This window comes from Hirundo rustica, chromosome 4 (genome assembly GCF_015227805.2).
Source record: "Hirundo rustica isolate bHirRus1 chromosome 4, bHirRus1.pri.v3, whole genome shotgun sequence".
Taxonomy (NCBI): Eukaryota; Metazoa; Chordata; class Aves; order Passeriformes; family Hirundinidae; genus Hirundo; species Hirundo rustica.
The window spans coordinates 7119737-7139812 of NC_053453.1; the positions used below are offsets into that span (position 1 = coordinate 7119737).

At 42.6% G+C, this 20076-nt stretch overlaps 1 protein-coding gene across 3 annotated transcripts in view; it reads left to right on the forward strand.

Annotated features, from left to right (window-relative positions):
- Positions 1-20076, forward strand: part of ELAPOR2 (endosome-lysosome associated apoptosis and autophagy regulator family member 2) — a 96762-nt gene that overhangs the window by 68674 nt on the left and 8012 nt on the right. For all 3 annotated transcript variants that reach the window (XM_040063021.1, XM_040063022.2, XM_058420393.1), the window contains 13 exons: positions 1721-1826; positions 2421-2573; positions 3858-3946; positions 7241-7421; positions 8160-8288; positions 9237-9327; positions 10217-10319; positions 11063-11200; positions 11482-11745; positions 12619-12792; positions 14235-14424; positions 17761-17857; positions 19031-19132. In XM_040063021.1, the coding sequence (XP_039918955.1) occupies positions 1721-1826; positions 2421-2573; positions 3858-3946; positions 7241-7421; positions 8160-8288; positions 9237-9327; positions 10217-10319; positions 11063-11200; positions 11482-11745; positions 12619-12792; positions 14235-14424; positions 17761-17857; positions 19031-19132 (1817 nt within the window). The remainder of the gene's footprint in view (positions 1-1720; positions 1827-2420; positions 2574-3857; positions 3947-7240; positions 7422-8159; positions 8289-9236; positions 9328-10216; positions 10320-11062; positions 11201-11481; positions 11746-12618; positions 12793-14234; positions 14425-17760; positions 17858-19030; positions 19133-20076) is intronic.

The window sequence follows — 20076 nt, forward strand, 5'->3', positions numbered from 1 at the left end:
CCTGGCTTCCTCTACGCACCACCATACCCTTGTCCTCAGAGCCACATCAGCAAAGGCCCAGCACGGGTGACATTGTGCCAGAAGGAAAAGGCTTTTGTGGGCATAGGCAGCAGCATACTCTCTGTGGTCTCTCATCCTTCTGGAAGGGAAACTGTATTCCTGAGCCAGCTGTGGTTGGAGTGCCTGTTAGCTCAGGTGCAAGACCAGTGCAAGTTACAGTGGGAGGCTGGAAGTCTGGCTGAAGAGGGAGGAGTGGCATGAGCCGAGAGGTAGATCCAAGGCCAGGGCATTTGGGTGAGCTGAGGGATGTAGGCAGTCTGCATGGTGCCATCTGATCTCATCATCTGGGATGTGCAAGTGTATTCACTGTCTATGCAACTTGTTGGATGGCTGGCTGAAAGGTAAGACATATGAGCTAGATGAGATGATGATTCTGGATGTCCTGAAGGGCTTTTGCACTGAAAATCCTGTCAAGATGTCTCCAGTGAGCACATTTTTCCAGTTACTGCAGTCTCTGCTCTCAGCAGGTGAGTCCTGCTGCACTGAAGCTGCTCTTGGGTACCTCACCTCCCTCAACCTGATGCCTGTTTCAATATAGTCCCAGTTCCCCTGTTAGATTTGATAGCTCAGCTCTCCTCTGCCCCTATGGGTAGGAGATGTTTGAGTGTGGGAGATACAATATGCTGTATTTCCACTTTGCTAAATTTTTCAACTCATTGTCTTGGGTGAATGAAAACTGGTCCTGCCAGGCCTGTACAACGCTGCTGTAAATCACATTCTCTTGGACCCTTATGTTGGTAGAGTTTATCCCTCTTCCTGTGTGAAAATAAAGCATTTTCAGGCCAGTGTCCTGCTGTTGGCAGTAAACATCTTGTACTGGGCTAGTAGATACAGAACAGCTTTGCAGGCCAGGCAGGGGCTTGGTGAACCTGTTACTTTTCGTGATGAGTGTGACACTGCTGTTACACAAGTGAGTTGAAGGCAGAAGGCACCAACTCTGCTGCTGGAGGAATTTTCCTGCCTTCCTGCTGCCTTTTAGCTCAACCATGATGCCACCAACCCACCATCCTTCCACAAGGGTTGTGCAGCCACTTGCTGAACCACGCCAGGAAAACAAGTGGGTCAGGGCAGTCAGAAACCAGGTTGTTTTCTGCATCTCATCTGCTGTTTGTGGTCAGAAGTCAACAGGAGGGATGAGACTGCTGCTGGGGACAGCCATGGTTCATGCCTGGCTTAGTGGTCATGGTATTGTGGTGTTACATGCAGGCAGAGCTTGATTTTTAAAACCTATAACAATACTCACTTATGAACTGGATTTTCGAACTCTGGGTCATGTCAAGTTTCTTTATGAAAAAGAAATCTCAAGGCTTTAAAAACAAACTGACTATATCTGAACATAAGGCTGCAGATAAAAGATCTTGAGCGCCAGGGGTAATTGGATAAAGGCAGGAACAGCTTTTTCCAAATTCTGCTTACAACAAGGTCAGAAACAGCTCTTGAAGGTTTTCCAACTAGGGTGTTGGGAAACATTTTTATAAAGCACACTTTGGCACTCCTCAGATATGTCTGTACAGCATCTGTCTGTTGTTTCCCCATTACCTCTTTATCTACTGAACAGCATAGGAAAAGCTGCTAAGATGCAAGAAATTTGAATAATGAAAGTAGGAAATAAAACAATGTCTTGGCAAGGGGATGTCTGCTAACTCACGTGTCGTTGCAGGTAACTCTGAAATCAGGTAGCAATATATTATACTGGAGAACAACAGGGATTCTCATGGGCTCCAAAGTTGTAAAACCAGTTTTAGTGAAGAACATCACAATTGAAGGTAAGTAGAAGTTGAGGTTTTATCTCACTCTTTCGTCACAGTGTTTGCCAAGTGCTATTTGTACTGCTGTGCCTGCAGCATTGAAGTGGCTTTTTTTAGCCCCTTGTCCCATCTCCTCCTTTGAAGAGTAGAAACAGAGCAGCAAAACTTCACAGCGAGGAAAGGCTGAAAAATCAGTTTATCTGGTAATTGTTGCCATCTACTGGAGAAGACTGGATTAGCAAATAGAGAGAAAAAGGAATAAACAGGTTTTCTGTAACATAGAAAGACCGTGATAATTGGTAAGCCTCTCAGCCGTGATAAGTAGATAAATATCATATCAGTGACAGTTGAAGTAATATTCAGATTATTTTGGTCGTGGTCTAAGTGTAATAAAACTGGGAGTGTCATATAAGGTTCTTGGATGGGCCAGACTTTCATTGAGGTATAAAGATTAAAGACACAAATTAAGCCAAAGTGTCTTAAGTGAGTGGTGAAACTGAGTGTAATTTTTATGCTGTTTTATACAGCTGGTTTGCTCTCAGCCATAAGCCCAGCTAGGCAGCAGTTACAGGTGTGTCTCTTTCAGTGCTTTACCCAGAATTTTTCTTACAGGAGTTGCGTACACGTCTGAATGCTTCGCATGCAAACCTGGTACCTTCAGTGACAAACCAGGTGCATCTGGCTGCCAGGTGTGCCCACGAGACACTTACTCTGAGAAAGGGGCTAAAGAGTGCACCAAGTGTAAAGAAGAAATGTATTATGCAGGTACATGAGCCAAATAGGATAAGCAAAACCAGGAAGGTCTGAGTATGTGCGGTCACCGACTGTTTCAGATGTGAGAGTGGTTGTATCCAGCAATGATATGTAAAGGGGAAATGAATGACTTCCCAAAATATGCAGAGGGCACACAGGTACATAATGGGCCACAGTTGAACGTTGTTAGTGTCATCAGTGTTAACATGAAGGGATGGAGATCTTTATGGCCTGGAAGGGGGTAGTTCTTCTGAAGGCTAGAACAATCGTGCTGTGCCCTCTCGTGGTAATTCGTGTTACAGGTTGGTGATGACACGAATTTGCTTCATCACTACCTTCAGCCTTAGCATGTTTTGAGGAATGTGTTTTCCAAACGCTCTCCCCTGGCTTGCCCCTGCCTCCGGTGTGGTTGGAGAATGTGGTGATCTAGTTGCAGAACCTAGTTCCAAAGTCCTCTACTATTTCCAGCTATGGTTAGGTGGTGATCTTCAAATGACATGGTCTTAATCTATTCTTCATAGTCAATAGGTCTTCAGATTTCTTCCTTGTAGTAGTTTTAGAAAGTTCTTTAGAAAGGCACCCATGGGATGCCTGACCATAGCACCTGCTGTCACTGATGATTGCAGTGACAGCTGTCACTGATGATTGCAAATGCTTGGGGACTTGTGCCTGTGCTCACAGTGGGAATATCACAAAATTACCTGGCATGAGAAAAAATTGGGCCAGTGTTGTAAGGAAGTTTCTACAGGATTAGAGTGGTTTTGTTCCTAATCAAGTGAGAAAATATTTCCATGCTTGGTAACTTGTATAAATTTCTTTTTGAAGAGTGAGGGTTTGAGGGAATAATCGAATGGTTTGGGTTGAAAGGACCTTAAAGATCATCTTGTTTCAACCCTTGTGCCATGGGCTGGGAATTTTCCACTAGACCGGTTTGCTCAAAGCCCCATCCAACAAAGGCCTTGATTGTTTCCAGGGATGGAATATCCACAGCTTTTCTGGGTGACCTGTTCCACTGTCTCACCATCCTCAGAGTAAAAAAATTCTCCTGATAATTGTCCTTGTGTACACTGAATCAGTGAATTTCAGTGTGACAGTATAAGCATAGCTAGTATTTTCCCTGTTCCCCTGCTTAATTTCAAGGGAATGTTCACGCAGACTCCATTAAGAGCTTGATTTTTAATTTTTGTTGTATAATTTTCTGCTGTCTCATTTTAACCTCCAGATTTCAAGCTTGTTAGGTTTGTTTCTAGGGATCATTTGATGGTTTAATATCCTGTTTCTCACCTTTTCTTTTAGAGGAGGGATCCAGTGCATGCACAGAGCGACCTCCATGCACAAGCAAAGACTTCTTCCAGATCCATACCCCATGTGATAAGGAGGGAAAAGTAAGTAGAAGGCATGATACTATTTTTCAGCTCACTGACCTTATTGCTATCTCTGCAGTTGAAAACAAGGCAGTTCTCTTTAGGAATCTGTTTCCCAATTACTTTCCCGGTTTTGCTTCCAGTGTTGAATCTGAGGCTTTGGGTTTGTCCTTTGCCTGCCCTTCATCCCTCTGTAAGAATCTGCCAGATATGGGTCTGCTTAAGGGCTGTGTTTTGGTGAGATGCTAAGCTCCTTCCACTTGTCATGGGTCTGATGGGATCACGGGGGCTACTTCCATACTTCCATGCTGCTGGAACACAGGGTGAAGTACTGTCCCAGCATAAAACCATCTCTTTAGTTATTAATAATCTTTCTGGCATACTTTAATCTTCTGATGACTGTCCCAGCAGTACCCAGGCATAATTCAGGTGATACCACGGCCCAGGAGCATTGGATATGACCATCTGTATTCCAGGTGGAAGAGTGTTTGGCTGCATAGGTGTGATGTGTGTTATGTCCCTTGGTTTTAGCATCAAAGAAGAGCCTGTGGTCAGGTCAAATAATGGCATATACACAGCCTGGAGTGTTCATGTACAGCAGCTTACCTGCTGCTAATGTGCTTGTCCCATGGGATGCCTCAAATCACCAGGACCCTCGGGACATTGTTTCACCCAGAGACCTTAGATCTACTTGGTCTCTCATAGAGGGACCTGCTGGTGGAGCACCCTGGCTTTGTCCTAGCAGTCAAGTGGGATTTTTGGAGGAATTTGGAGAAGAAACTCCTATTTACTGCTATAGGAAGGCCGCAGTGTTGTGGACACATGTGGCCTGTTTTATCTCTTTCCTTTTCCATCTCTTAGATCACATCTCTCAGATGGAATTGTAAATAGCCAAATTCCCTAACACCTGTATGTTGCTGGCCTAATATTTGCTGACATGGTGGAATATTTTGGAGACTCCTGATCAGTGAGTTCCAAAATGCAGCTGAGAGCTTGTGTGCTTTGGTAACGAAGCATCAGTGACTTTAGCCAGAGCTGCCAGGCTCTGCAACTTGGTCTTGACTCACTGATTTCTGCTCTGTTAACTGTATCTAATGACCCAAGAAATTAGCAGCAGGTACAGCTTTAATTGCAGCCTCCTGTGGGTTGTCCTCTCACTGCTCTGTGTGGTCCAAGTCTCCCTGACACTGAGCAAGTTCCTATTATTTGACCCTTTTCCTGCCTTTTCACTGGCCTTCCCCTATACTGATGGATATAGTTAGAATGCAAAGTGGGTTTTTCTGCAGACACCCTTCACTGTCCAGTTGCAATGACAGCAGCAGGTGTCACGGGCACACAGATACTGGCTGAGTTCTCAGGATTGGTTTCACTGCTCTGCACCTCTGGAAGTCGGTCCAGGTTTGCTGGACTCCCCAGCCATCTCTCCTTGTGATGCAGCTCAGTGAGAGGGCCTGACTCTGCAGGCCATCTTCAGGGGAACAGTGGCTGCAAAGGAAGAGCTTATTGATCCATGGTTGCTAAAATAAGCCAGGTTTTCACTGAACAATAGGTTGTTGTCTCCTTTCTGCTGTCTCACTCCATGTGTAGAAGGCGCCTCTGGAGATTCAGGCACTTGACTCTTGACTTTTCATCTGCCTGTTGATTGAAAAATCCCAGGCTGAGTGCTTCAGCTCCAGTCTCAGAACTCCTCACCACATGGCCACAGGCACCCTCTGACCCTCTTCTCCCTGCTCAGATGCAGTAGGATTCCTGTGGTATGCAGTGTGTCTGGGCTCTGGGCAACCACACAGGTGCTTTGCCAGCTCCTGAGCCTTTTTATTTTTAACTCTGTGCATCCTTATGCTGCTGAAGCATTTCTGGGGTAATTCTCCAGAAAATCCTCCAAGTGTTCAGGAGCAGCAAAGGCAGGCTGATCCATAGGAAGAGATGCCACTCTGGCAGCAGGAGCAGTCCCTCAGTGCTTGAGCAAAGCAGGCAAAGCAGACCCTGTGCTGGTGACCAGATGATGGCCAGACAAATCCATGGAGATAAGGCACCAAGGTGGCCAGACAAGTCCATGGAGATAAGGCACAACCAGTGTCAAGTTGGGACATTTTGTCCGTGGGTCTGTCAGGGTGTGGGTCAGCCAGAGAACATGAACTGGCTCAGGCATGGCTGCAACAAAGCACAGGCAGGGATGGAGAGTGAGAGCCTCAGCTCAATTGGAGCTCACAGGAGCCAGGGCCTGAGCCTGAACTGAGGCTTCTTCCAGCTCATTTTTTAAGCAGTTTCAAGAAGTATCAATACTCTTCAAGTACCTGTGTTATCAGAGGACTAACCCAGAGTGGAAGCAGCTCAATGCCCAGGGAGACAGGGGTTCTGGATGAAATTCAGAAGGTGAAAACTCCCTTACCTGAGCCTCCAGCCTCAAAGATCCCTGATTGCTGGGACCAGAGGGTAGAAGTACCTAGAGTGGGAGGACAGGTTAAACTCTTGCCAGTTGGGTTTCTCAGCTGTGGAACTCAGCTAAGTTTCATCTTGAGATATAAAACCCTTTCAGAGAGAAACACGAAGTCAGATGGAATTTGAAACATGACTTTGTGGGTGCTGCATTTCACCTAATCCTTCCCCTGAAGACAGAAACTTGTGTCCTCAAAGGGGGGTGATGAGGAAGAGGTGATACTGTTGTATATGGTAACACCATGGACTGGCTTGTGTTAGTGTTCATAGTGCTCCTTATGTGATGGTGAGGGATTGGAGGAGCTTGGGGAGAGCTCCTGTATGGTTTTGACATTTTCTCAATGGGTGAAAAATGGCAGGAGAGAAATTGGGGACTTTTCAAAGAACAGGCCAGTATGAATTAAAAATGCAGAACTTGTGGTTCTCTCTGCTAACAGATGCCTTCCCAATAAGGGGCTTTTATAGAGCAGAAGTTGTATTTTATTTTACTGTGGTTAACATGCAGAGATTGCATATCCAGAATTATTTATCTGATGTTCCTCAGAAGTGCTTGCATTGGAAAATTTACGAATTAAATAGGAATTAAGTGTACTAATTAAATAGGAAATCTACTAATTAAATAGGAAATTTACTAGTGAAATAGTAATTGTTTTAAGCTTCACATTTTTGTCTTGTTCCTAAAGTCTGATATGTTGGAATCCCCTGTGAACTCAGTCACTTCTGTTGCCCTTACCCGCGCTTCCCTTTATTGTCCTGTGTGTGCGAGGTCTGGTTTTGGCCTCAACTGATGGGAATACCCTAATTTAGTTTACAAGGGGGACCTTCATTGGTGCATCTTGTCCTAAAACTTGTGAGCTCAGTGTCTCCTCCTTCCAGACTCAGATCATGTACAAGTGGATTGAACCCAAGATCTGCAGAGAGGATCTCCCCGATGCATTGACCCTACCTCCTTCTGGAGAGAGGCAGGACTGTCCACCCTGCAATCCTGGCTTTTACAACAACGCCTCATCTTCCTGTTCTCCCTGCCCACCAGGGACATTTTCAGATGGGACACAGGGTAGGAGTTTGCAATAAAATTTCATGTGTCTCCAAAAGCACTCATCTGCTTGCATGTGACTTAGTTTAGTGACACATCTTCATAGGCCAGTGTTCATTTTGTGTTAAATACTTGTTTAAAAACTTTGGAGAGCAGGATATGGATATCTGTTTTCTCTCCTGCGTCCTTTCTTGTCAGAGATTGCTGCTCTAAGTTGACCTGCTGTGTTTTGGATGCATTTCTTGGCTGATATAAACATCCTGAAATTATTTTAAGGGATTCTGAGAAGGGAATCAGAACTTTTGCAGTCAGCAATTCCTCCTCAACCATCCTCCTGTCCATGCCAAATTTTCTCCTGCCAAAACCTCATTTTAAGCCAAATCAGGTGAATACCCTGACAACATTGTCTAGCCTAAACTCTGGCTTGTTGATTCTGAGATGCATTGGCCTAATGTTCCCCTACAGCTTTTTGTGGGAACTCTTGTTTATCAAACCTTCATCTGTATCTATTAAAAAGTGTGACCTGGGGAACCAGTTGCAGATTACTTACCACAAGGTTATGATCTACAATTTATACATGCTGGTCTCACTTCCACTCTCCTCATCCTGATAAGTCTTTGACTGTTTATCTATAAATAAATTATTTTCTTTGCTTATTATTTGCACCAGAAAGTAAAAAAGCAGTATTTATGTTCTTTAAAACACTGTTTGATGTGTGCCTTGGCTGTGTGATACCCTTTTCTGCCTTCTCACCCTTAGAGTGCAAAGCCTGCCCTGCTGGGACTGAACCAGCTCTGGGGTTTGAATACAAGTGGTGGAATATCCTGCCAGGAAACATGAAGACATCTTGCTTTAATGTTGGCAACTCGAAGTGTGATGGGATGAATGGTGAGCCAAACTCCCTGTGTTGTGTGCCTGTCTCCTGCATGGATCCCTGTTGTAATGGAGCACCCATCAAAATGAGTGTGCTCTTGGCTGCATGACTCACAGCACAGTTTCCTCCCTTTCCTTTAGTTGCACCAGGCTTGAAATTTCCTGTGGGAAGCAATGTCACAGTATCACAAAGAAATAAAAAAATCTCTTGTACACCAGAAGAGGGCAGGAGCTGCAGCCTATGTGAATTCCCCTCAGCAACTGACTTTATCCCACCACTGGCTTTAATGCATCTTCAGATGCATTCATATCCCCATTGAAAAATGCATTGTTTTGTCTTCTCCTCAGTTTATCTAATTTTTTTGTTTTGCAATAACTATGCCCATTAAGGTCGCACATAATTCTTTTGAAAAACTTAATTACAGTCTGTGATTTTATTCATTTAGCACTCAGAGCTTTCTCTCTGCACATGTGCTAAAATTGCAGCAGAGAGCAGTCACAGCTCACTGGTGAAAATGATCCTGTTTGGGACTTCTCCAGCCTTCTCTGACAGATTTTCCTCAGTCTGATCCACCCTGTCAGACTGATGTAACTCAAGCTTTGAATTATGTGCATTGAGCAGAGGGGAACTGAAGTGTGTGGTTAACATTTAACACACAGATTCACTGATTCATCTGTTTTAAGGCTGAAAGATATCAGATGGATCATCCCCCTTGAGCTGCACAGCACAGGTCAGGGAATATCAATTGCTTTGCTGATTTGAAAGGTGACAATTGCCTCTAAAATCAGCAGTTCATACAATTGCTAGAATTCTTCATTCAAAAGCATCATGATATTGTTCTGTAGTTCACATCAGGCTTCTTTAAAATACACAGAAATACTGAATTGCTAAAAATTATGATGACATAGATTTCTTTTGCCACCCATTTATTGACTTTTTTTTCCTTTTTCTGTCTTGTGAAGGTTGGGAGGTGGCTGGTGATCACATCCAGAGTGGGGCAGGAGGCTCTGACAATGACTATCTTATCTTGAGCCTGTACATCTCAGGATTTAAGTAAGGAATAGTTTTTATCTTTTTATTTCTGTCCCTTATATTTCTTTCACACTATCTCAGGGATGATCTGATCTTTCTTTCTTGAAGTGGAATAATGGAATGAATAAGAGATGAAGAATCTTGAATTTTATTCCTGTGTCCACAGTTTATCCATTGAGGCAGACAAGCGGGTGAGACCATGGGTTTTAGCAGTATTTGCTTCAGTCCAAGGTACAGCCAGCTGGCTGCAAACTGAGAAAAGATGTTGCTATCCCTCTGTTTCTAAATTATTTCACAGTAGCCAGCTAAACCTGCCATGGGGTGGACCCTGGAGACTGCCTTTAAAGTATTTTAGTGGAACCCAAGTTACTTTGCCCTGTGGCTCCAGGCAGCCTGGGGGCCAACAGGGAAATGCAGGTGCTGCAGGGGAATGGGAATTCCACCACTCCTGAACCCTCAGACAGGCTGAAATACCTGACTGAGGTGCTTGTGTCTCTGTCAAAAGAGTGAGCTTTGCTTCTAGCTCAGACCAGGTGCCAGGTGTTGAGACCAGTAAGGTGTGGAAGATGAACTTCACCCTCCTTTTGCTGGTTTTCAGCTGAGGTAGATGCAATTACATTGGTGTAAATCACTTGAAGTATGTAATGTGTTTTAATAATAAGGTTCCCTACCAATATGGTCAAATTTGGGTGTTCATTATGAGGAGGGAACTGTACTAAATAACTTAGACACTTAAAAAATGACCCTGCTACACCCGATACTCAGTGCAGAGACTCCCACCACTTTGCAAGGATAGGTTTTCTGTGACAGGACTTTGATGTCTTCACTGTACAAAATGGAATTTGAAGGATTGACTGCTGCCTGTCTGGAGAGCACTGTGTAAATATTTTGTTCCTTCTCTGTTAAACAGACCTCCAACATCAGTGACGGGAGCAACTGGGTCAGAACTCGGACGGATTACTTTTGTTTTTGAGACCATCTGTTCAGCAGATTGTGTGCTGTACTTTATGGCAGTAAGTGAGACCTCTTTCTCCATGACTGAGGACTGAGCCTGGTATTTCACATGTCACTTTAATACCTCTGCATAGGTGTGATTAGTTGCACTTGATTTGTTATGATTAAGCAGGGCCTTAGTTTAGTATCTGCAGTGCCCTTGCGGGAAGCATTTAATGAATGACCTAGTGAAATTCCTCCATCATGTGAGTTGTGAACTGTTTCTGGCTATCTGTTTATTCTAGAAGTAATCATTGGACACGAAGAAGCCAGTTTTTCCCTTGTTAAACTGACTGATAAAATTATCAGTGTCTCTTGTGCTGTTGAGTTAGCATTTAGTAACAAAGTGACATGTCAAGAAGTGGGACATCTTGAGAGATGGGAAGAGGACAGTTTGGAAATTTAGACTTGATCCTGTCTATGACCTGGAGGATCAGTAAGGCAGCAGACAGATGTTTGTTCAAAAGTCCATTAGCTGAGGAAGGCAAATGGATCTGCAACAGCTCCCTTGCCCCCCTTCCATTGAAAGGGGAAGTCAGTTCTTTTTTTTATTTAGCGGCTCTTTAAAGGAACCTGCTCTCAATTTAAAGAGAATTGAGTGGAAATTAGGTGGCAATTTAGAAGAGTCTGAAAATTTGTCAGTTGTGCAAATCAAAGTAAGTATGCTTGCTTTATTAAATGTTAAATTTTAATATGCTAATCTCTACATCATAAAACATGGGGTTTTTTGTTTTATTTTTTTTTAATTATACCCATTTTGTAGGATATTAATCGAAAAAATACCAATGTGGTGGAATCATGGGAAAGAAGTAAAGAAAGACAATCCTACACTCACATCATCTCCAAAAATGCTTCCTTCACATTCACCTGGGCCTTTCAGAGAATAAACGAGGGCCAAGATGTAAGTAATTCTTTATGTGTGGAGCTTTACAGCACACCATTCCTTGGACACTCACTGCCAGAACTCTTGCCCTCTGTTGAAACTCATGGGTACCTCATAAGGGGCAAGTGGCTCTCACCACAAAGCAGTCCCTGGGAGGCAGCTGTGCATATAAACCATCCATGAGGAGGGACAGAGCCTTGGTCAAGCTGATCCCCGAATGGGTGCACAGGGATGTGGGTGGTGTCCCGGTACCACGGTGTGATGACACACTGGTGTGGTTTCCTTGGCTCTCATTCCAGAGCAGACAGTTCATCAATGACATGGCCAAGATCTACTCCATCACGGTGACCAACGCAGCGGATGGAGTGGCCTCCTCTTGCCGGGCCTGTGCCCTGGGCTCCGAGCAGTCCGGCTCGTCCTGCGTGCCCTGCCCGCCAGGACACTACATCGAGAAAGAGACCAGCCAGTGCAAGGAGTGTCCGGCCAACACCTTCCTGTCCATCCACCAGGTGTACGGCACGGAGGCCTGCATCCCATGTGGGCCTGGCAGCAGGAGCACCAAGGTACCCAACCTGAGGCTTTCTGGGCGATGGGCAGACAGTGTTTATTGGGCTGGGAGCTCTCAGAGGGCTGCTTCTAGTGCTTTCCTACAGGCATGTGCCTTGTGAGCAGTGGAGTATAGCTATAACCAATTAGTCCACCAAAGATGTCGCTAGTCTAATTTCTGTTTGTAAATAATCAGATAAAAGTGACAACATCAGCTCAAAAACAGGTTCATTTCAAGAAGATGTACTGTGGACAGTGTACAAACAGGGCAAGTATCTATGTTAGTTCCACCAAAAATATCCCAGTTGCCTGCTCTTTTAAACTCAGGGACTTCCTCAGCTGGATGATGTTTCTGGACCTTTAGAAACCTGTGACATGTTCCTCTTACATGAAACTGTAAGCATAAGTAAACATTCATCATGTTCAAGGAGCTGCACAGGTACTGGAAAAATGACTCCAGTTTGTATTCTGCCTGTCTTCCACTGCGTTCATATCCTACCCTTGTTTCTTGAGCTGTTTCTTGTTTCCTTTACAAAATGCAAGTGTAACCAAGGCCATGTTTTGGTCTGTTTACATAGGGCTTTAAGCTGAAACACTGGGATCCTAAAAGCACTCAGAACAAAACAAAGCAAGAAATTGCATTCTCTTGGCTAATGCAGCAGACAACAGAAAAACCAGGCTTAGGGAATACTTTAGTCCTGATGTGTGATTGCAAGGGACTGAAATGAGAATGGGAATTACCCCAAGGGAAAGATCAGTTACAGGAATAGGACAGAGTTCCCCTTCATCCTTAACAAGGGAAGAAGCCCTCTCTGCACCCATTTAACTCCGAGGTGAGTGGTTTGCTGCTGTTCCATAACTGCTTTTTAATGGATGTCTCTGCCTTGCAGGACCACTCTGCCTGCTTCAGTGATTGCCTGGTGTCCTATGTCAAGGATAACCAGAGCCTGAATTACAATTTTAGCAACCTCAGCCAGGTAGGCTCGTTGATGAGTGGACCTAGCTTCACTTCCCGAGGGACCAAATTCTTCCACTTCTTTAACATCAGCCTGTGTGGGAATGAGGTGAGCTCAGCTGGGGTTGAGGGTTGGGAGGATGAACCAATTTGTTGCTTATGTTGATGCTCTGGGGGAACACTGAGACAGGACAAAGGCTCCCTTTCAGCTGAGTTGTCATCAGCACTGTGCAAACGCTTCCCTTTGGATCTTGCTTTGCAGTGCAAGAAAAGCAGCCAAATGATTTTGCAGAGCAGAGATAAAGTGTTATAGGCCATAGAGTAAGCCCAGAAGAAAATTCCTGTCACATCCCTGCATTTTCTTTCTTGTGTCTTCACTTGCATCACGACCCCAACCTTTGTGTGCTGCCACCAAGGAGCTGAAATGAGTTTGAGTCTTTCAGCCAGCAACTGCTTTCCAGATGTCCCTCATTGCTTCACTGGAGATGTTGTATGCAGAGCCCCTGGTCACCCTGCTGTCTGCCAGTGGCCAACATGCCCAGTGCTGACTTGGCAGCCTTGGACAATGGTAGAAAAATGTGTTTAGTCTGTGAGTTAAACAGGCTCTATCTGGGGCTTGGTCTGAACCAGAACATGTTGTCACACCCATGAATTGACTTTCAGAGCAGTACTAGTGTTGTGCATTGTCCCATGAAAGCCAACATGTGTAATTAACAAAAATGCTCAGCCCTGTAAAGTTCTGAAGTCTTTTTGCCATGTACCAAATGATTTGCATGAGCTAAGACAAATGAGTAGTCGTATTTCTTTACAGCATTTTGCATACTTTTAGGCTTCAGTGTGTGTTTAACTACCACCTAGATTAGAGCTGCTGACAGCTAGATCCCCAAACATACAGATATGCTCTGTCCTCTGTGGATCTGGTCTTCATTTTCCCAAACTACTACAATGGTACTACAGTACAACCAACTATATGATTAGGTGGTGAGTGCTTGACATTTTGTTAGGAAAACAGTCTGGTAATTTGTCTTTCATTGCTGTTGCTCTGATTCTAGCACTGATCTTGACATATGATATTAAAGCAGCCTTGAAGGCTATATATCTGTTTAGGGATTTCATGTATTTGTGCTCTGAAAATATTTTATATGGATTAAATCCCAAATAAAGAGGTATTCTACAGTATATTATTTAAAAGCAAGGGAAATAGGGTTTTCCTTTGCAAGTCATTTTACTATGCTCTGCAAGTAAACACTGTGCTGTCAAGATAAACAAAGAAGAGTGCTCCACAGTACAGATTTCTGATAAGACACCTGCCAGAGGTGGCACTGTATTTCTGAGTCTGTACAAGGCTTTAATCTGAGCTTTGACAATGGCACAGTTTGTTGTGGTTTGTCCCTCTTACACCAAACACATAGAGACATCAACTTGTTATAAGGTAAAGTGATGAATCTCATCCAGTTTGCAGTCAGGAAGTTTGCAATCTCTCCCTTCCCAAACTTTTTCACATCTTATCAACAACCAACAGCTCCTCCCTTTTTTCCTGATTGTCCACAGGGGAAGAAGATGGCAATTTGCACTGACAATATCACAGATGTTACTCTGAAGGACATGGTTGCAGAATCAGAAGATTTTTCCAATTTTGTGGGAGCTTTTGTCTGTCAGTCCACCATCATCCCGTCAGACAGCAAGGGCTTCCGAACAGCCCTGGCTCTGCAGTCCAACAGCCTTGCTGACAGGTTCTTAGGTACGTGGTTTGTCTTCTGCTTGTTGTTGTTGTGAATGTACTCTCATGTATTTAGGGCTGCAGAGTAAATCCTTCTTGGCTCAGCAGCTGCATTGCTTTGAGGGAAGAGTGAAGGGGCAGCCCAAGATCAGTCTGAGATGTTTCCTGAGCTGTGAAGCGGCTCTGCACAAATGCCTTTGTGTTTTGCTGATGATTCAGTTCAGCTGATGGCTGGAGGAGAAGAGTAATGGTTGTGCACATTTTTAGTTTTCTGTTTCTGTGTTATTCACTCTTCCTTGTGCTTAGCCTGGTGGGTCTCACGGTGCATAGCATTTCAGCACAAAAATCTGGAGAGTGTAATTAAAAAGCACTGGTTTTCTTTTATGTTCTGTACCCACCTCACTCAGGGCAAGACCAGTGACTGTGATAGTCACATTAATTCAAGTGTTTCTGCCCATGCCAAGATCCCACTTGGGCAACTTTAGAAGAAGAAACTGATGTGGGGACATAATTAGGCAAGGAATCAGGAGGCTTAGGGCAGCACATGGCTGTGCACATCATTAAGTTTTACATTGGTCCAGCTCACAAGTTCCCAGAATCTGAGGCAGATGAGACAATGAAGTCATTTGGTCTGCTCACCTATCCATTACAGGAACTGAGTGTTTGTACTTATTCCCTGGCACTGAGCCCAGAAACTTATGTTTGACAAAAGCACATCTTTGGAAGAGCATTCAACCTGGACTTTTAAGACTGCTAGAAATAACAACTTTGCCACAGTCACTGGTATTTTTTTTCCACTGATCAAACACCATCTCTGTGTTTGTTTTTAAAGCAGGCTTGTATCTTATTTGAATTTCCCTGACTTCAGTTTTCACCTCTTGCTTTTTTTAGTCTTTCTCCAGATCACATCAACTTTTTCCTTCTTAAAGAAATATTTTGTGTACTGGAATTGTCACACCCTTCAGATAAATTAAGCAGACCAAGTTCTTCTAGTGTCTTGCTATTATGTATTTATTTTGAGTACTTGAATAATTTTGAGGCTCTTTCTATACCCTCTGTAATGTTTTATATTTTCTTAAAGCATAGAATGGAATAGTATTCCAGTATTTAACTTGCTATGATGGCAATAAAAATCCCTTTTTTATTTGGAATCCCTGCATCCTTCTTTCTCCAAACTTAAGGGATTTCATGATGGCTTCTTGGATCTGATGTCCACTCTGGATGTATTTTCAAAGTTATAGTTTCAAAGAGAAAAATCTCTCTTTCTTATGACTGGCCTTCAATTCTTGCTTATATTAAGTTTGTTTGGGATCATCTTACCAAGTGAACCAAGCAACAAAGTTGCTCTGCATTTTATTTTTAATCCTCTTAATCTTTGTCTCATCTTCACACTTTAGCAGCATGGATTATACAGTTACTTGCAGATCCCTGATGTTAATCTTGCAATTTCACACTTCAATATCGACACCTAAAGAAGCCTGGAGACATCCCACGTTTGATGACAATTTCCCACAGTCAGATAATTTTATAATGACTTAGCTAAATAGTTTTTAATGCAGAGCATGCGCTTAATTGATAGTACACTGCTAACTTTTTAATTAGAGTCTCATGTGGTAATTAGTGAAATACTTGATAAATTCACATAACTTTCTTTATCAAGGTATGAGATCAGATTTGTTCAACAAGAGAGGTTCTCCATAAATTCTTGTTGACTTTCTCTCATTGTGTAACTGAAACCCCTTTTCCATTACCATTATTTTGTCTCATCATGAGAGCCACATTGTAATTCGGGTCACCGTATCCTCTCTCCATGAGTCTTTTGACAATTCACTGTCATCAAAAGCTCTGTTAAAGGTCACTCTTAGGTATGGGTTTCTAGTTCACAAACATTCATCCCAGTAAATGCCAATATTGTCTCCTGCCACTGGAGGAATGAAGGCAGTCATTGTCTTGAAAAACAAGGAGGTTGTCCTGATTTTGTCCTAATACAAAGAAAAGATGCCAAGCTCTTCTGGTGCCTTTTTTTCTTTTTTTTTTCTTTTTTCTTTTTTTTTTTTTTTTTTTTTTTTTAAATCTCAGTTGCTAAAATGGTTGAAGTTTGCCTTTCCTAACATAGCAAGGGTGTGGACCTGCTGAAGTGAGTCCAGAGCAGGCCAAAACATGGTCAGAGGACTGATCACCCCTCCTGGGTGATAGGCTGAGAGAACTGGCATTGTTGAGCCTGGAGAAGAGAAAGCTTCAAGGAGATATTAGAGCATCTTCCAGTACCTCAAGGCTCTGCAAGAGAACTGGAGAGGGATTTTTTTGCAAGGCCATATAGTGACAGAACAAGGGAGGATGGCTTCAAACTTAAAGAGAGTAGGTTTAGATTAGATATTAGGAAGAAATTCTTTGCTGTGAGGGGGGTGAGAGAGTGGCACAGGTGATACAGAGAAGCTGGGGCTACCCCATCCCTGGAAGTGTTCCAGAACAGCTTGGACAGGGTTTTGAGCACCTGGAAAGGTGTCCCTGCCCATGGCAGGGGGTTTTGGAACAAGATGACCTTTAAGGTCACTTCCAACCCAAATCATTCTATGGGTCTGTGATTCTATGAACTGTTCCAAGAATAATTGAAAAACTTTTCTTCAGTCTTTTCACCAGCTTCTGACCAATATCACTTCTTGTTCTAGCAATTTTTAACTCCCTAGAAGGATGCAGCCCCCTTTGTACAACTCCCTCTTCTGAAATGTTGCAGTAGAGCACCAATATTTTCTGTCTTCTTTGGTTCATGGGGTTGGAATGATCTCTAAGAACTTTAGCTACTTGCATTTTCATCCTTTCTAGCTTTTACCTAAAATGCAAATAGTTCACACACCAGCCTGTCATTTGTTCCAAAATGTGCCATGAAGGGTTGCCTATGATTCCATAATCCTTCTGAGTCTTGTTATCTCACCTCCCACAGAACTACAAATTGGTCAGGTCATTACATGGTTTTGATGTGTGAGGGTTATACACTCATGGCATATGCTCTGAGTGGTTGTATCAGATATCTTCAGTTCTTAGCCAGACTAAATTATTTTATGTTTCTTTAGTATCCAGTGATGGCTTTAAATTAATATAAAAGAATAATAAATATTTACACCAGTGTTCTAATATTTTTTTTTTACTTTGCTATGTCTACATGAGGAAATCAGACTGTATGAGGAACATATATATCTGCAAAGTTTAGTTAGAAAAAAGTGTTTGTAATGTACAGTAATGCCATTAAATGCTATTCAGTGAGATCCACACCTTTCACACTGAGAAAATATTGCACGTGGACCCTTCAAAAATCCATTCATAGTTTGCTTCTTTTTTTTAATATTTCTCACATTTTAGGAGCTACTGTTGAAACAACGCTGGAGAATATCAGCATTAAGGCAGATATGTTTCCCCCTTCTCCAAGCAAAACACCGGATGTGCATTTCTTTTACAAGTAGGTAGAAAATGCTGCTTATTGCTGTCAGGTGTCTTCATGTGTTTAAAAGAAAGTAAAACTGTGAGAGGGTATCTATAACCCACCTTTAATCTTTGCCACTTTAACCAGTATCTGCCTGATATTGATTGACATGTTGAAGATCATCTTATAAAATCAGCAAACACTCTTTACTTAATTCTAAATTTACTTAAATATAATTTACTTAAATCTAAATTGATCCATAGGAAGTGATACCAGAGCTTTGATTCATCCAGATGTCGCTTTCAGTGTCCTGTTACTTTCCATATTTTCTCATATATGACTTTGAAATGTCCACTTCTGGTTGCATATTTTCTTTCACTTCCATTTGTGTTCACTTTGATGCTACAAAAAAGGACTAATCAAGATGAAAAGTAATCATTTTAACATGCACAGTTACTAGTATGCTTTTCCCATTCTTCAATCTTCTCCATAAAAAGGATGCCTCAGTTTGGGTAGGAAGTAGCTCAAAGATCAGCTCAATTCAGATGTTTACATGCTGATCTTCATGTCAGCTGTGTTTCTAAGCTGGGACTTAATTGAATACAGGACTTTGGATATCAGCACTTCAAGCTTGTGGGAATACTTGAATTATGTGTCTGATTCTGCAAACTGAACCCCACACCAGTAACCCTCCTTCGAGCATATTATCAACTTGGTCTACAATGTCTAGCATGCTGGAATTAGATTTTTTTTCATCCCCTTTGCCCTGTGCTATTTCAGGACAGTTTGGTTATCAGGTTGCTAGGCTGGGAGTGAGCCATCAGAACCCTTCCAGCAGAGTTACACACCAACCACAGCACCTGTGATCCTCCTTTTCAATCATTCTATTCTGTTTTGTGGCAAAGTTCATTCCTTGATGCAGCAGATTAGATTCCAAACTAGCTAGAAAATGAGAGCAGTTCCCTGAGTAGCATCTCAGAGCACTTTGAGATTTAAATGAATTGGTAAGGCCTACCCTGCCCTGATTCTGTTGCTGGTGGGTTTTTGTTGTTGTTGTTTTTTTTTTTTAAGCTGGCAAAGTCAAAAGCACTGTGGTAAAGGGTATTTTCTTAGTATTGCAGCTGCATGAATGTTTACAGACCCATGAAAGAGCAATATCCATTTAATGTAATGAAAATATGTTACTTTTCTCCTCTTGTTTGACATTAGGTCTTCAACGGTGACAACGTCCTGTGAAAATGGCCGTGCAACTGTTGTGACAATGAGATGCAACCCCAACAAACCAGACCAAGGAGAGCTTTCTGTGCCCAGGTATTTCAGTCTTAGTGTCCTACTAGTGCCAAAAAGCCTTTGCTCCTCAGGTAATCTTTACAAAACTCATTAGTAATTTTATATTATAATACAATAGCAATGAGGAGTGCTCTCTCCCTCATCAATCACTTGCTTCTTCTAGGTGTCCATCAGCTTCCAGCAGACCGACTGATCTGTGTTTAGGCTATGTGGCAGGTTGTTCTGAGCTTAAACACAAAAGAAAATGCAGTGATTTTTTTTTGTCTTCACTTGTCCTTTATTTCAGTTCCTGATTTTAATCTTTGGCCTCCTGATTAGAATTGCCTACTTGAGGCTTTGAGAGGTAGTTTTTCTTCCTTGATCTAGAGCAGTGGCTAGGGAAAATCTTTGTTTTGGGAAAAGAGAAACCTGTTCTAGGAACTTTGAAATCTGCTATTGCAATGCTTATGTGAGCCCTGACTTTCTATTTTATGTTTGGGATGTATTTATTTATGTATTTCATCACTGTATCCTGGCCACCTTGTACCAGTTGTGTTTAATTTGCCTGACTTTTTTTTCCTTTTCCTTTCAGTCTGATTTGAGGGACTTTAAAAAGCTTCTTTCTTCCAAAAATCCCATTTAAGCCTGTATAAACAGAACTTAAGGCATAAGCATGATTGAAAAATTGCAGAGAAAAAAACAGTAAAAGAATCAATTCTGTTACTCTTCAGCAACACGCTGTGATTTTTCAGAAGGTTCCTTCAACTCTGATAACTCTTCTTTGGTTATTAAGGCCCATTTTAGTCTGTCTGGATGTTGCTACAAATCTGCTGATAGCTCTCTCACTCATCCTCCTTCCCAAAAGCTGAATCCTCTTCCCAAAAGTTAACAGTGTGAGAATTGTGGGATCCTTGGATCCCTGTCCCTTTCGGGACACATGAACTGTGTTTGCCTGAATGAAGGAAAGGTAGAGGCTACTTCACAGG